Source organism: Nicotiana sylvestris, chromosome 9 (assembly GCF_000393655.2).
Source record: "Nicotiana sylvestris chromosome 9, ASM39365v2, whole genome shotgun sequence".
NCBI classification, from domain to species: Eukaryota; Viridiplantae; Streptophyta; class Magnoliopsida; order Solanales; family Solanaceae; genus Nicotiana; species Nicotiana sylvestris.
Genome location: NC_091065.1, coordinates 139,430,141 through 139,444,560, shown reverse-complemented (window position 1 = coordinate 139,444,560; position 14,420 = coordinate 139,430,141). Strand labels below are relative to the sequence as shown.

The 14,420-nt window shown below is 39.1% G+C and overlaps 1 protein-coding gene across 1 annotated transcript; it reads right to left on the bottom strand.

Annotated features, from left to right (window-relative positions):
* Positions 1-6,648: 6,648 nt before the first annotated feature.
* Positions 6,649-8,111, bottom strand: LOC138878312 (uncharacterized). Its single transcript, XM_070157977.1, has 2 exons — positions 7,604-8,111; positions 6,649-6,926 (listed from the first exon to the last, which is right to left on the bottom strand). Exons 1-2 carry the CDS (start codon positions 8,109-8,111, stop codon positions 6,649-6,651), a joined length of 786 nt encoding a protein of 261 aa, XP_070014078.1.
* Between the last annotated feature and the right edge of the window lie 6,309 nt (positions 8,112-14,420).

Sequence of the window (14,420 nt, the reverse complement as noted above, 5' to 3'; positions counted from 1 at the left end):
CTGGAGATGTTTCATAATTTCTGTGCTGCCTCATTGAAGGCTTATGAGTTTGGAGTTTCGACCCTGAGGCTATGTGGGTGCTGAGTTGTTGACACCAATCTCCAAGTATTTCGGGGCGTTCTCGGTGGACGGATCTTTGCTGTGAAAATGCTGAGTTTCTTTTGGAGTACAATATGCTTTGGTGAAAGATATCCTTTGATTGCTTGGCATAAGTACATGTTGTTTTGTTACCGTGGGTCCGACTTATGCTGACACGGTTCATTTGACCATTTGGCCCGATACATCATTTCCTATTGGAACCTTGTTTGGCGTTCCTTGGTTTTTCTGAGTGGATGATCTTTCGAGGGGATGCCCTCCAGTGTTCGAGGTCGATTTCAAAGGAAGCCTTGTACGCTTGTTGGATCCTCCTTAGGTAGCACGTGGACGTTGCCTCGTTAAAAACCTTCCCGGTAAAAACCCATTTTGGGATGAAAACTCGGTCGAAGGAAAAGAGTGCAACGGATGCTTCGAAACCTCGAGGTCCTCGAGTTGGATCAGCATCTCGGCTGCTTTGGTCAATGGCCTGCGCAAAAGTTATCGCAAAGTAAAAAAATAGAAAAGGGGGAGATGATTATACCTTAGCGGCGACGACGCTCTTGGATTTTGTTGTTTGTTGGGTGGACGCAATGTTGTCCTTTATTTTAATATAGCCGAGGACGTGCCATAAAAGATCGTGTGGATGACATGTTGGGATTTATTCGCTTTGTTTTTTTGGTTGTTTCTCTTTCTCGGGACAGGTTCTTAGCTCGGTCGCTGAGGAAGTCCCAAAGGTCCGTTATCGAGTAGCCGGGCCACTTCCTCCTGGAGTTTCCGGCAGTCCTCGATTATGTGTCCGTGTGAGTTGTGAAACTCGCATATCTAGTTATAGTTCCTTTGTGAAGGATCCGACTATACAGGTCTGGGCCATTTGGCATCCCTGATTTTACTGATGGCGAACAGATGTCCGATACAACAATGTTGAAGTTGTATTATGATAGGTGAGGTTCCCCTATTGGCCCTGTGTCCCCGTCGAATCTGACCCTGTTGATGAGTCTTCGAGGGTTCTGTCCTCGGTTCATCAATCGATCATTGTGAGGCGGATTACATCTCAAGGCATTCCTTCTATCTTCGGGGTACAGATAATACCTCTCCTGTTCGGTTTTGACTCCTTCGGTAGGAGTCTGCTCGAATATACTAAGCCTGAGGGGGCTTCCAGCTGGTCATCCTCGACCTTGATCTTTGACTTATACCGCTTGTGGACGTCCGACCAGGTAACAACGGGATACTTGATTAGATTCTCTTTCAGCTACCTTGAGGCCACTAAGCTTCATTCATTTAGGCCTTGAGTGAATGGATGCACCGCCCAGTCATCGGAGACCGGGGGTTGTTCCATTCGTTCCGTTTGGAAGCGAGATACGAATTCTCGTAGCATTTCATTCTCCCTCTGCTTAATCTTGAATATGTCGGACTTCTTTATTGCTACTTTGATGGCACCAGTGTGTGCCTTTATGAAGGAGTCTACTAGCATGGCAAATGAGTCTATGGAATTGGGAGCTAGGTTGTGGTACCACATCATGGCTCCCTTCGAGAGTGTTTCGGCTGGAGAGTGTGTCTAGGTTAGGTGGGGTGTGTCGAAAGAGACAAGTTCAGGGGGGTGGGGGTCATTTGTGTTTGTTAAACGGCGGAAGCATTTTTTTGTTCATGACTGTTGATTTTCGTTTCTAATGAAGAAGAAAATGGGAGTCATATGGGGTCGTGAATTGCGGCTCATCCCTATGTCTTAGAGTCTAATGTCATTTTTTGTATCTCTTTGTATTTTCAGCTCTTAGGTCCTTTTATGTAGAGAAAACGGCTCATTGTATAAAGTGTAGGGATCAAGGTTTTTTTTAGGATTTTATGGTTAGGTTAGTAGGTATTGGGCCTAGGATTGCGGGCTAGATCCGAATTGGGCCACACTTGGCCAAATATACCTTTAAACGTGGGCCTTTTACTCTAGTAGACTAAAATTATTAGCTCCTAAAATAACAACTACAAAATAGAACTCATTTTCAATTAATTAAAGTATAATTAAAATTAAAAGTGAAACTATTTTATATCAATTAGCTAAATAAATAAATAAATAAAAATATTTTTTGTAATTTTCAATTTTGAGACAAAATAAAGTAAAAGAGTCGAATTAGTTGAAATAAAGACATTAGGCCTAAACTAAATATTTACATGCTAAAATGGGTGAAATCTTGGGGAGGGTCAAAAATCACATGTCTACAGCTGCCCCTCTTTGACTGGAAACACGAAGAGTTTTCAGACAAAGAACGACTAGACAAGTTTTTTGACCCGACCCTTATTTAAGGAAACCAAAAACTAAGAGGAAGGAGAATGTGACCGAGCCCTGGTATCTGAGCTGCCCACATATCCTTGGATATAAAGGAATCAGGCCACGTGTAGTTTAGAAGTAGGAATAGTGATGGATTATACCGAGGTGGAGAGCCGATCGAGGTTCCGGTCCGCGGTCCTATTATTTCATCAAAAATGAAAAAGACTAGCTAAGCCTCTCAACTATGAGTTACAAGATTCCTATCTATAAGTCTTATGAAGCTTGATCTTGAGTCTTGAATGGTTCTTCTTGCAGACTTTGGATTTGAACCTTGACGTTTGCTAGTTACAGGTGCTAGTTCATTCTTCTTCAGCTTTCGGATCAAAACCGGACACACCATGCCCATGACTTCAGTCATGTCTTGAGCAACTCACATCTTTCATCAACTTCTGCATTTGGATTCACTTCTTGCCTTTCTTCTCTTCTTTTTTGTTCTGGATTGTGACTAACTTCCGTTGATCATCTCGGACTGTTGACACGCATTCTTGCCGCGAGCTTCTTTCATTGCTGACTTGAATTGCATTCTGAGGCGAATTCTCTTATTCTCCAGGTAGGCGCCTGATTGCCAATATTCGAATCGTCTTCCATTGAACATTGTCGCTTTCCCTTTGTTCTCCAGGTGGGCTCCTGATTGCTGAACTTGAATCGTCTTCCTTTGAACATGGCTGCTTTCCCTTTGTTCTCTAGGTGGGCTCCTGATTTCCAACACTTTTACTGCTTTTCTCTTGACTCGTTTTCTCTTTGTTCTCCAGGTGAGCTCCTGATTGCCACAACTTGAACTGTATTCCCTTGCTCTCCAGGTGAGCGCCTGATTGCCAAAGTTTAACTGTATTCCCTTGCTCTCCAGGTGGGCGCCTGATTTCCAAAACTTTAACTATAATCCCTTGCTCTCCAAGTGTACTCATGATTTCTAACACTTGAACTGCTTTCTGTTTGTTCTCCAAGTGAGCTCCTGATTTCCAACACTTGAACTGCTTTCCCTTTGTTCTCCAGGCGGGCTCCTGATTTCCAACACTTGAACTGCTTTCCCTTTGTTCTCTAGGTGGGCGCCTAATTTCCAACACTTGAACTGCTTTCCCTATGTTCTCCAGGTGGGCTCCTAATTTCCAATACTTAAATTGTTTTCCCTTTGTTCTCCAGGTGGGCGCCTGATTACCAACACTTGAATTGTCTTCCTTTCCTATGAAACTTGAATTACTTTCCCTTTGTTTTCCAGGTGGGCGCTTGATTGCTGAACTCGACCTGCTTTCCTTTGAAACTTGAGCTACTTTTCCTTGTTTTCCAGGTGGGCGCCTGATTGCCTAACTCAAACTGACTCCTCTGAAACTGCCGCTTTCCCATGAAACTAGGACTTTCTTCCCTTGTTCTCCAGGTGGGCTCCTGATTATAACAAAACAGACAAAACAAAAGAATTTTTTCTGCCCCAGTTTGATATCGAGAACATCTATGAGTGTTAACCAATTCTTGTTATCAAAATAAGTTCTAAGCTAAATTCCCTAATCCTGGAAAATTTCAAACCAAGTCTCACATCAAAAGTGAAAAACTTAATGCTAAATTATACTTCCCAAAAGTAAAACTCTCATCGGACCTTGTCATTTGTGAGGGTCTCACAACTTACTGAATTTCGTTATCCATGAGGGTACAAGAAACTTACTGCCGAGCCTGTCTGGCACATGTGTTCCTCATGGAGGGTTTCTCCAGAACAAACAATATTTCATGCCCCTGTTTTAATTAAAGAAAACTTGTGAGTTTAAACATGGTGGTTGGTTTGCGGCCTTGACTTTGAGGGCAATTGCTCATTCACTTTCCATGATAATTGCGATTTCAAATCGAAAGACCTTGCTTGTTTATTGACTGACCACTTTCTCTTTCACCCTTATCACAGAGAATGCCTCTAATCTGTTCAAATTCAATACCATTCATCTGTTGCATTGTGCTCATGAATTGACATATACTAACCTTTGTGTTTGACATGAATACCAAAGAACATCAATTGCCACCCACTCAATGTGCATGCTAGTCTTTCCTGACTTAACCCACTGGCCTTGGCCTTGATGTCTATTGCTCCTTCACTTACCATGATAACTTTGATTTCCTTTTGGAAGATCTTTCTTGTCATTGGTTAACCACTTTCTCTGTCAACCTTATCACAGAAAATACTGTTGATCCGTTCACCCGACATCCTCAATGTGTTGCATTGTTCATGAATTAACATATACCAAACCTTTGTATTTCACATGAATCCCAAATCACGTTGATTGTTACCAACTCAGTGCGAACACTGTTCTTTCTTGACTTATGCCACTTTGATGTGCTAACTAGATCCCGTTTTGTGCAATTGGAAAGTTGGTGGAAAATTTTGAAGTCATTTCTCACTTCTTTTGCCCAAACAGACTCAGGAAGAGGAAGTAAATATGACAAAAGGAACAGAGTAAATGACAATGCAAAGAGAGGATTCCTAACAAGAAAACTACAAAGTAGAAACTTATCAGATGTGGATATCAACTCTAATGACCATGACATGTACCTTTGGATTAAGTGGCCGAATCTGTCAAGCAAGTCTGATGTTCAACTCTTGTTATACCCCCAAATCGTGAAACGGTCGTCATTCGACATGTAGTGCCTGAAGGGTTTTCACCATCAAGCCTCTCTCATTTTGTTCTTTTTCTCAACTTACCATCGCCTTATAGTGCCCGCGAAGGTTTTCACCAATAAGAATCTCTCATTTTGTTCTTTTCTTCTTATTTCCTCTTTTCTCCTCTGATTCTGCAGATGACAAGGCATTACCCATAGTAAAAACATCATGTGTTCCTGGCACGTCTAGCTCGACACTTTCAAAGGTTATCTGGGAGGTCTTTTTTGGGATGTGATGTGGCTATTGGACAGGGTTAGAATGAAAGGATATCATAAAGGCTCAAAATAACTAAGACAACGGGGTTAATTTATTTGCAACTTTTGGAATCCATTATAAAAACTTTGCCCCAATTCTGCAACAAGGGAATTTGACTCTCTTTTTTTCTCTTTTTCTTTTTGATGGAGTTACTAAGAAAGACTACCCCACTCTCGACTTCGTGGCATTATGAAATATTTTATTTGGTATGACCGAACCGTAAGGCTCCCTACGTATCTTGTTGTGACAAGAATCAGGTCAAACGTAGTTCACAGGACTACTTTTTGTTACTACATGCCTTTTTCTTTTTTTTTCTTTTTCCTGTTCTTTTCTTTTTCTCTCTTTTTTTTCTTTTTTTTTTTGCTTTATCTCTATTTTATTTTTTTAGTTTTTTTTTTGAATTTTCCTTTTGGAATGAACTTTCTAAAATAAACCTATGGGGACAATTTTTTTTTTTGTATGACTCTAACTTGATTCCAAAAGAGGGGAGGTCAAAGAAATCAATACAGGCTCAAAAGGGGATCGAAGGGTATAAGTGTTTGGGTAGCTGAAAGAGGACCTCCCAATCCTTGAAGATGCCAAGTACAACACATGCAATTTAAAAAATAAAAAACGAAGATCATGCATAGCATTTCTTTTGCAGCATCGACATTGGTATCACTGATATGCCTTCAACTTTTCTTTAGTGCCTTGTCAAGTACAGAACCCTCGTTGGGTGATTCCCTCTTCACAATGGATATCTCCCGTCAATTCGTAGAAAAATTTCTTGACTTTATCTTGTAACTTGAGATGCACTTGAACTCAAAGTCGGTTACTTCAAATTGTCCACAATGCACTCTCCTTTAACGAATTTTTGCCCCAGTTTCACACAATTCGGGTTCAAATGATCTCAAAATGTCCAAATCTGTACTTATTTCCCTCAAGTGTTCATCTTCAAAACTTGTTTCACTGCTTCATGATTAGATTAACTTTTAAGACCGGGCAAAGAATTATACTTACATGCCATGTCACTAGATTCAACAAGAAAAGAACTATAAAAGAACAAGAGAACTAAGCAAAAATGACTAGAAATATCAGGAAATAGAAAATTGCATTAGACAGACAGTGAGAGGGTTCGAACAACAAAACAAGTAAAATAAGCTAGGGTTACAACCTTGGAACAAAACCAGACAACACTAAACGAGCTACTACGACTAAACAAACTAGGCAAAATAAAAGGATAGAAGGGTTTGAGTCACAAGACAATATTGGGGTTACAACCCTGAAAATAACCCAGACAACAGAAATGACAACAAAATACACCACTAATACTCCCCCCCGGCTAGCCGAGAGATGGAGCGTCTTTCCAATTACCAAGCACGACATCTTAGCCACTGAGTTTTGCATCAACATTACTAGGACTTTCGCAAGTCTCCATCACATTGTCTATAGCAAATTGCATTTGGGTCTTCTTTGCCGGCTCATTCTTAAGATCAACCTCTGATAGCGTTGAAAGCTTTGCACCATGTGGACCTCCGAGGATCTCAGAAGAATTCTCATATTTCTTTTCAAAACAAATCATACCCACCATATGCGTCTCATTATGAATAGGCGATAGACTTTTGCTAGTATCTACTGCATCTGGATTTTGCACGACAATGCCACCTGCATCAATAAGCTTCTAAATTGTTTTTTTCAAATGCCAACACTTTTCTGTGCTATGACCCGGGGCATCAGATCAATATGCGCAACTTTGAGAATAATCAAAATTCTTTGGAAGAGGGTTCGACATTTTTATCTGAATTAGCCTCAACATGTCCAATTGCCTCAACCTTTGGAACAAACTGGCATATGATTCTCCAATGGGAGTGAAAGTCTTTTCCTTTTGTTTTTGCCTTTTCATCTTGTACTCTGGACTCGGTTGGAACCTTTTGCGGGTATGTGGTTGATATGCTTGAGGGGCGGGTATGACATTTGTGGAAGTGGTGCAGGCCATCGCGGGTCTCGTGGGTGTGGAGCATATGGTGGTGCATTGTGCACGGAGTACTGGGAAGGCGATGTACAACTTTGGGAGTTTTGTGGAGAGAAGTAGCATTGGGGAGGATTATCTGCACCATAGGGATATCCATGGGGTCAATATCGAGGCTGAAAGCGTTGAACAGGAATGCCCACTGGATCCTGTCGTTGGTTCGTCTCAACAACATCTTTTCTATTTCTCTTTTTTCCACCCAAACTTACTGAGATGTTCTAAATGTCTTCTATAGTATCTTTCACTACCGAATAACTCATTATTTTGCCTAACTTGATTCCCTCTTCTACCATCTCGCCCATTTTTACCACACCTTTGAAAGGTTTGCCCAAGGCCGGGATCAAATGACTGAAGTAGGTGGGCCCCTGGGCTTGTATGAAAAGCTCAACCATTTCTTCTTCACTAATTGGGGTACTGACCCGAGCAGCTTGTTCCCTCCATCTGAGCCCAAACTCTCTAAAGCTTTTCTCCGGTTTCTTTTCCATATTAGATAGGGAGGAGCGGTCTGGCGTAATGCCTATATTGTACTGAAAGTGTCGAACAAAATCTTGAGCCATCTCATCCCATGTATGCCACTTATTGACATCTTGATGAGTATACCATTGCAAGGCTGCCCCAGTCAAGTCCTCGCTGAAATATGTCATCAACAAATCCTCTTTCCCGCCAACACTTCTCATTTCACTGCAATAACCCCTCAGATGGGCTACTGGATCTCCAAACCCATCATACAAGTTAAATATTGGCATTTTAAACCTCGCGGGCAGATGAACATCAAGGAACATACACATGTCATCGTAAGACATGTTAATCTGATTTCCCATCCCTTGAATGCTCCTTAAGGACTGTTCTATACCTTTTAGCTTCCTGGATATCCCATCTCGCCCTTATTTTCCTGTGAACTTTTCATTTTCAATATGAGGCTCATTTTGAGGGCTCTAATTGTATGGGTCAGGAACCTTGTGGGCAACCTCTAAGTGGTAATATTGAGCATCATGAGTTTTGAGTGGATGTTCATTATCAAATCTATGAAGGGAAGATTATTGAGAAGTTGTGATCATGGGGATAGTGGATATGATAGGAGGGAAATTTTGGGGAGAGGTAATTGGAGGTTGAGTGATGGAGCTACTAGGGTGGTTGGGAAAGTTGTGATAAGCGGGTGGAACTGGAGAGTATGGGGGATCATTTGGCACTATGGTCGGAGATTGGGTAAGGGTAGCATTTAAGAAGCTAGGTGGTGGCGGTGGTGGTGCCTTCCTAGTCATCCAAGCGTGATACATGTCCGCACTGTGTTGTCTTTACATCCTTACCTCTTCAACCAACCCATTTCCATGTTCAACCAATTGTTTTTGGGTACCAGTACCAACCAACTCAATTCCGTTTCCATCTGCCATTGCCTTTCGACTTTATGTTGTAGAGAAGAGTTACCACTTTAAGAACCACAAACCAACCACCCTTCTGCTATAATGAGGATAACAAAGAGGAACAAAGTGAAGTGACCATGTTAGCGCTAGGGCATTTAACAGCTAAAAATATCACATTACGTACAATGCACTTAGTCACAGTTATCGTCTCTAACATGACTTCGAGGGTATGAAGGTCATATGGCATCATCCCAATTTATTTATTTCAATCTTCTCTTTCTTTTATTTTGTAGCACTTCTTGACTTGCTCATTTTCCTTCCTCTCTTTTTTTCTTCTAATTATCACTCTTTTCTTTCCTCTCATTTCTCACTACCAAAAATTTCGCCTTTTTTTTCTTTTTTTTCCTTCTTTTTCTTTATCTTTTAATAAAATAATCATAACAAAAATAATTCGATAGAACTCTCTGTAGGTTGCCTACGTATCATGGCGCAGCATTAATTAGATCTTTGCGTAGTTCGGGAAGATCGGGAATAAAGTAAACAAACTAACGTTCTTATTTTCTTTTCTTTTTTCTCTCTTTTTTTTCTTTTTGTTTATTACCTTAATGACTACTCTTGTGAAAACGAGAAATAAAAGAAGCAAATCTTTTTTTTTTAATTTTATAGACTTAAAGTTCTATAACCTATTTTAAACTCAAACTTAACGAGCATATATTTTTTCTTTTTCAAACAAACACTCTGTGGAAAATTATTAAGGAAAAAAACCCTCGAAGAGAAAAATATTTTTTGATTCTACTTTTTTTTTAGTAAGGAAATCTAAAGAATGAACAAAAGAAAAATATTTTGAATTTTTACTTGATAACCCTGAAGAAAGATTTCGAACCAAGAAATGAAAAAGATAAAAAGTATGTTGTTTTTTTTCTTCTGTGTATAATGTCCCAAAGTTCTAGTAAAAATAAAATGATTTTTTCATTTTTTGTGAATTTCTCAAAGAAGAACATCAAAAGAATTTGTTTTTGTATTTTTGGAATTAATATCTTAAAGAAAACTTTTAAAAAGGTACTAAAAGAAAATTCTCTTTTTTTTTGAATTTAGGTTTAATATACTAAAGGAAATATACACGTAATTTTTATTTTGAGTTCTAGATATTAATTTCCTAAAGGAAAAACCACCTCAAATTTTTTTCATTTCTAGAATTAGTATTCAAAAGAAATTTTCTAACGGAAATATAAAATCCAAAATCTCTTTTTTTGGATTTTTGAGTTATAACACACTTTTTCAAAATAGAAAGTACAATAAAAAAAAATCGACATTACTGTACAAAACTAGAAGGTAAAAGACGACATGAAAAGAAAAACAGACTCAAAATATAAAAAATAAATAATAAAAAATTAAAAAAATCTTCTTAATCAACTCCTAAAAAAGCGATCCAAAACCAAAAAACCAAACCCAAGGTGTGCCTAAAGAGAGAAGCTCTGGCGATTTTGAGGCGATTTGGAGGCGTCTAGAGAGAGAAACTCGTCCATGGCCGCGCCGACCACTGCCCAGCCTTCAACGGAGGTTGGGCAGTCATCTTCTCCACCTATATCATCTCCCCAACTATCTACTATCCCAAATCCAATCCAAAACTACGCAAATCTCCTTAAACCTAATGCATTAAATTCTCCCATGCAGCCTATTCTTAACGTAGCCCTAAAACCTATCGAATATCTTCATGGAGAACCAATCATGATATGGAAGAAGAAAGAAGTAAGGCAATCCATTGCCCAACAAGGATTGAACTTGGCAGTTTTGGGTAAGTTTTCTTATGGTAAGCCTGGGATTCATGAGTTACGTAAAGTATTGCCCATACAATATGAATTAAAAGGTCCATGTTCAGTTGACCTTATTGAGGACAGTCATGTGTTGATAAAGCTTTCATTGATGGAGGATTACATTCGTTTATTGTCTAAGCCTGCTTATTATTTAAGGATTCAAAACGAGATGTGGCAGATGAGGTGCACCAAGTGGAATCCATGGTAGAAAGTTGATGAAGAAACACCTATTGCTATAGCTTGGATATCGTTTCAAGATTTGCCTCCTAATTTCGCTGGGAGGGAGTTTGTATTCTCTTTAGCAAGGGCAGTAGGGAGGCTATTACATGTTGATTTGGCTACTCAAAATGGTACATGGCCAAGCTGCGCCAAAGTGAAAGTTGAGGTGAATTTGTTAGCTAATTTACCTCAAAGAATAAAAATTGTAGAGGAAGAAGATGAAACTAGGCCGGAGGAGTTCAAGTGGATCAAAATTAGGTATGACTATATGCCAAAGTATTGTAAATCTTGTAAAAAGAAAGGACACAAGGAAGAGAAATGCTGGGTGATTAATCCAGAATTGAGGAAGTTTGAAGAACAAGCTAATGATACAAAGAATTAACAAAATATTATTGGAACAGCTGTTGCTGCTACTAAGGTGTTAACAAGTGGTAAGGTCGTAGGGAAACCTATAACTAATCCAGCTAGGCAGGAGTGGATGCAAGCAAGAAAGAATAAGTATCAAAGAGACAAGAGAGGTTATATTATTGATGAGACCAAGGAGAAAGAAGTCAACAAGGGGTAAGGAAAGGCCAAAGAGGAGTCAGTGGTGTCTAGAAACAAGTTTGAAGTTCTAGAAGTTGAAGAAAATGCTCAACCAATCTTGACTATTACGGATGGCAAGGTGGATAGAAATGACAAGAATAAATGGAAGGATCAATCAATTAAAGGGAATAGCAAGGTGCAGCAACAGGAGAAGAAGAACAAAGGTAGGGATCATTCTCCTAATCCTAGCCTTAATGGGAGTGATTCAAGGAAGAAGATGGACAAGGTAGGAGAAAATCTTTCCTTAAATAAAAAGGAATTTGATGTGAGAAGAGTAAAGAAGGAAGTTGTGGATAATGCAAAAAAGGAAAGGGAGGCAGGTTCATATAAGGAAAAGTTGAATCCTACTTTCTTAGGGATTTAGTCTTTACTTACAAAGGGAGCCCTAGTTGCTCCTCATTCGACTGCTCCTAGTCCTATTGACTCTGGGATTAATGAAGAGGATAAGAAAGAGTCAACTATTTATTGGGTGCAAACGAGGTTTGGAACAAGTAAGGAAGAGCTCAGACAGTGTAATGTGACTACTAATCATTCATGTCAAGAAATTCCTTCCCAAACGTATGAGGATATTGGGCAATTGGAGGATAGTAATGAAGTTAGTTCAAAGAAGGTGTTATGGGGTGATGAGATAGAGGTGATGGAAGCGGAATTGGGTTCAAACAACAAAACTGTAAGAAAGGAGGATAGGGGTAATATGCAACTTCAAAAAACTGTCAATTTGGAAGATGTTACAGTAAACCCTAGCAATTCCACAGCTAGGGTTCTTGATAGTTTGCCATCAACTGTGGTTCAGGGTATTGTCTCAGCAGGTGATTATGAGAAGGGTATAGAACTAGAAAAACAAAGGTTTTCAACTACTACACCATTAGCTAAAGAACAAAGCAATGGAATAGTAAAACCTAGTTTTCCAGGGAGATTTTGGCCTATGTTGATGGGATCCCTGTATATGCATTGATGAAAGAACATGATGGGAATGGTTATATGGATGTTTTAAAGGATTCAGTATGTCAAAACCATCAAACAAATAATTGAAAGGGGTCTGATCTGAATGGAACAGTAACTCAGGCAATTTCTGCCAGTTTTGCTACAGTGAACCCTAAGTTGAGTTCAGTGTATGAGCTCCAATTTAAGATTATGAAGGAGAATCTAGGAGAGATGGATAGTATTACTGAGCAGTATGAAGCAGCTTTGACACCCTTTGAACCTGGGGAACATGCCATAGTGTCCAAAGATTCTGGAGAACATGAGGCTTTGCCAATGGCATGTTCTTATGGAATTGGACCCCCTTTGCAGATTAAAGTTAATGTACCTTTGAAGTCTCTAAATCAGTTATTACATGATCTCATAACTCATCAGGAATTGCCCTTAGATATTCAGAATTCTTTGGTGGATCAGCAACGACAATTTGAGGAGGAAGGTGATGATGAATCAACAATAGAGAATTTTAAATGAGTAATGAGGGAAGGAGATGTATCTCCTATAGTAGCTAATAGAAGTGGGAAGAGGGGAAAGAAAAATCAACCCAAAGAGCAACAACAACCTACAAGAATTTTGCCAAGAAGGGCAGCATCTACAACTTCAAGATGATGATCAAAACACTCATATGGAATATAAGGTCTGTAAAACTCAAGAGGCCTTTCAGAGAATGATAAATATGCAAAAGGAATATGGTTTTTCCATTGTAGCACTCATGGAGCCTCCATAGAAGAAGAAGTTTATTGACAAATACAGAAGAATATTAGGTATGAAAGCTGCAATCTTTAATGTGAATGGGAATATTTGGTTGTTTTTTGATTATGTGGTGGAATGGGATCTCTTGATTGATATTGAGCAACAATTGACCATCAGAGTGTATCATCAAGATCATGGTAAGTAAATTATGATTACATTTGTATATGCTAAGTGTTGTGCATTAGAGAGACTGGAATTATGGGATAATCATTATTATTTGGCTAGTGATATGGAGTTGCCATGGCTAGTAGGGGTGATTTCAATGTTGTTTTTGGAGAGGAATAAAAGATAGTAGGTCTACCTGTTTACCCCCCAGAGTATGAAGACTTTGCACTCTGTGTTAACTCCTGTGGATTGTTTGATCTGGGCTACAAGGGCAGTCCTTTCACTTAGTGGAATGGGAAGCTAAATGAAGAGTTCATATTCAAAAGGCTTGATAGAGTCCTGGTAAACTTACCTTATAAGTCACTTTTTCCTACAATTGAAGTGGAACACCTTATTAGAACAGGATCTAATCATGCACCATTGTTGATGAGTTGTGGGGAGGAAGCTATGAAGTTTGTTAAGCCTTTTATGTTTTTGAACTTTTGGGCAAAACATGAAACTTTTCCAGATGTGGTAAGGCACAATTGGATAGCTGATTTTATAGGGGATTCTTTCTTAATGTTCAAGCAGAGTTTAAAAAGGGTTAAGATTGCTCTTTCAAAGTGGAGCAAATTAACTTATGGAGACATTTTCAAGCAACTAGCTATCAGAGAGGATGTGGTAAGAATCAAAGAGATGTTGTTTGAAGAAGATCCATCAATGGCAAATAGAATAGTTCTTCAACAAGCCCAGGCAGAACTGAAGAAATATTTAACCATTGAGGAATAATACTGGAAGCAAAAAGCAGGTATGAGCTGGTTTGAGGAAGGTGTCAGGAATACTAGGTTCTTTCATAATCATGTTAATGGCAAGAGACAAAAGTTGCAATTGAAGAGGATCCAGGGTGGAGATGATACATGGATTGAATCTCAAAGATGTTGTCTAATGCTGCAGTGGAGTTCTTTCAAAAGAAATTCACTAAGGAGGATGATCCTACAAGATTTTATCTACTAAACAATGTACCTACAATGGTGAAAAGAGAACAGAATTTGGAGTTGTCTAGACTGCCTACTAGAGAAGAAGTAAAGGCAACAGTGTTTGCATTGAGCAGTGAAAGTGTAAGTGGCCCTGATGGTTTTTCTGGATTGTTCTTTCAATCATTCTAGGATATAGTAGGGGAGGATATTTACAAAATGTTGATTCTACTCTTTGAGGGCAATCTATTGTCAAATTCAGTCACACACACAAACCTAGTCTTGTTGCCCAAAAAGCCTAGAGTTCAAACATTCTCAGATCTAAGACCTATTAGCTTGAATAATTTCATTAATAAAGTTTT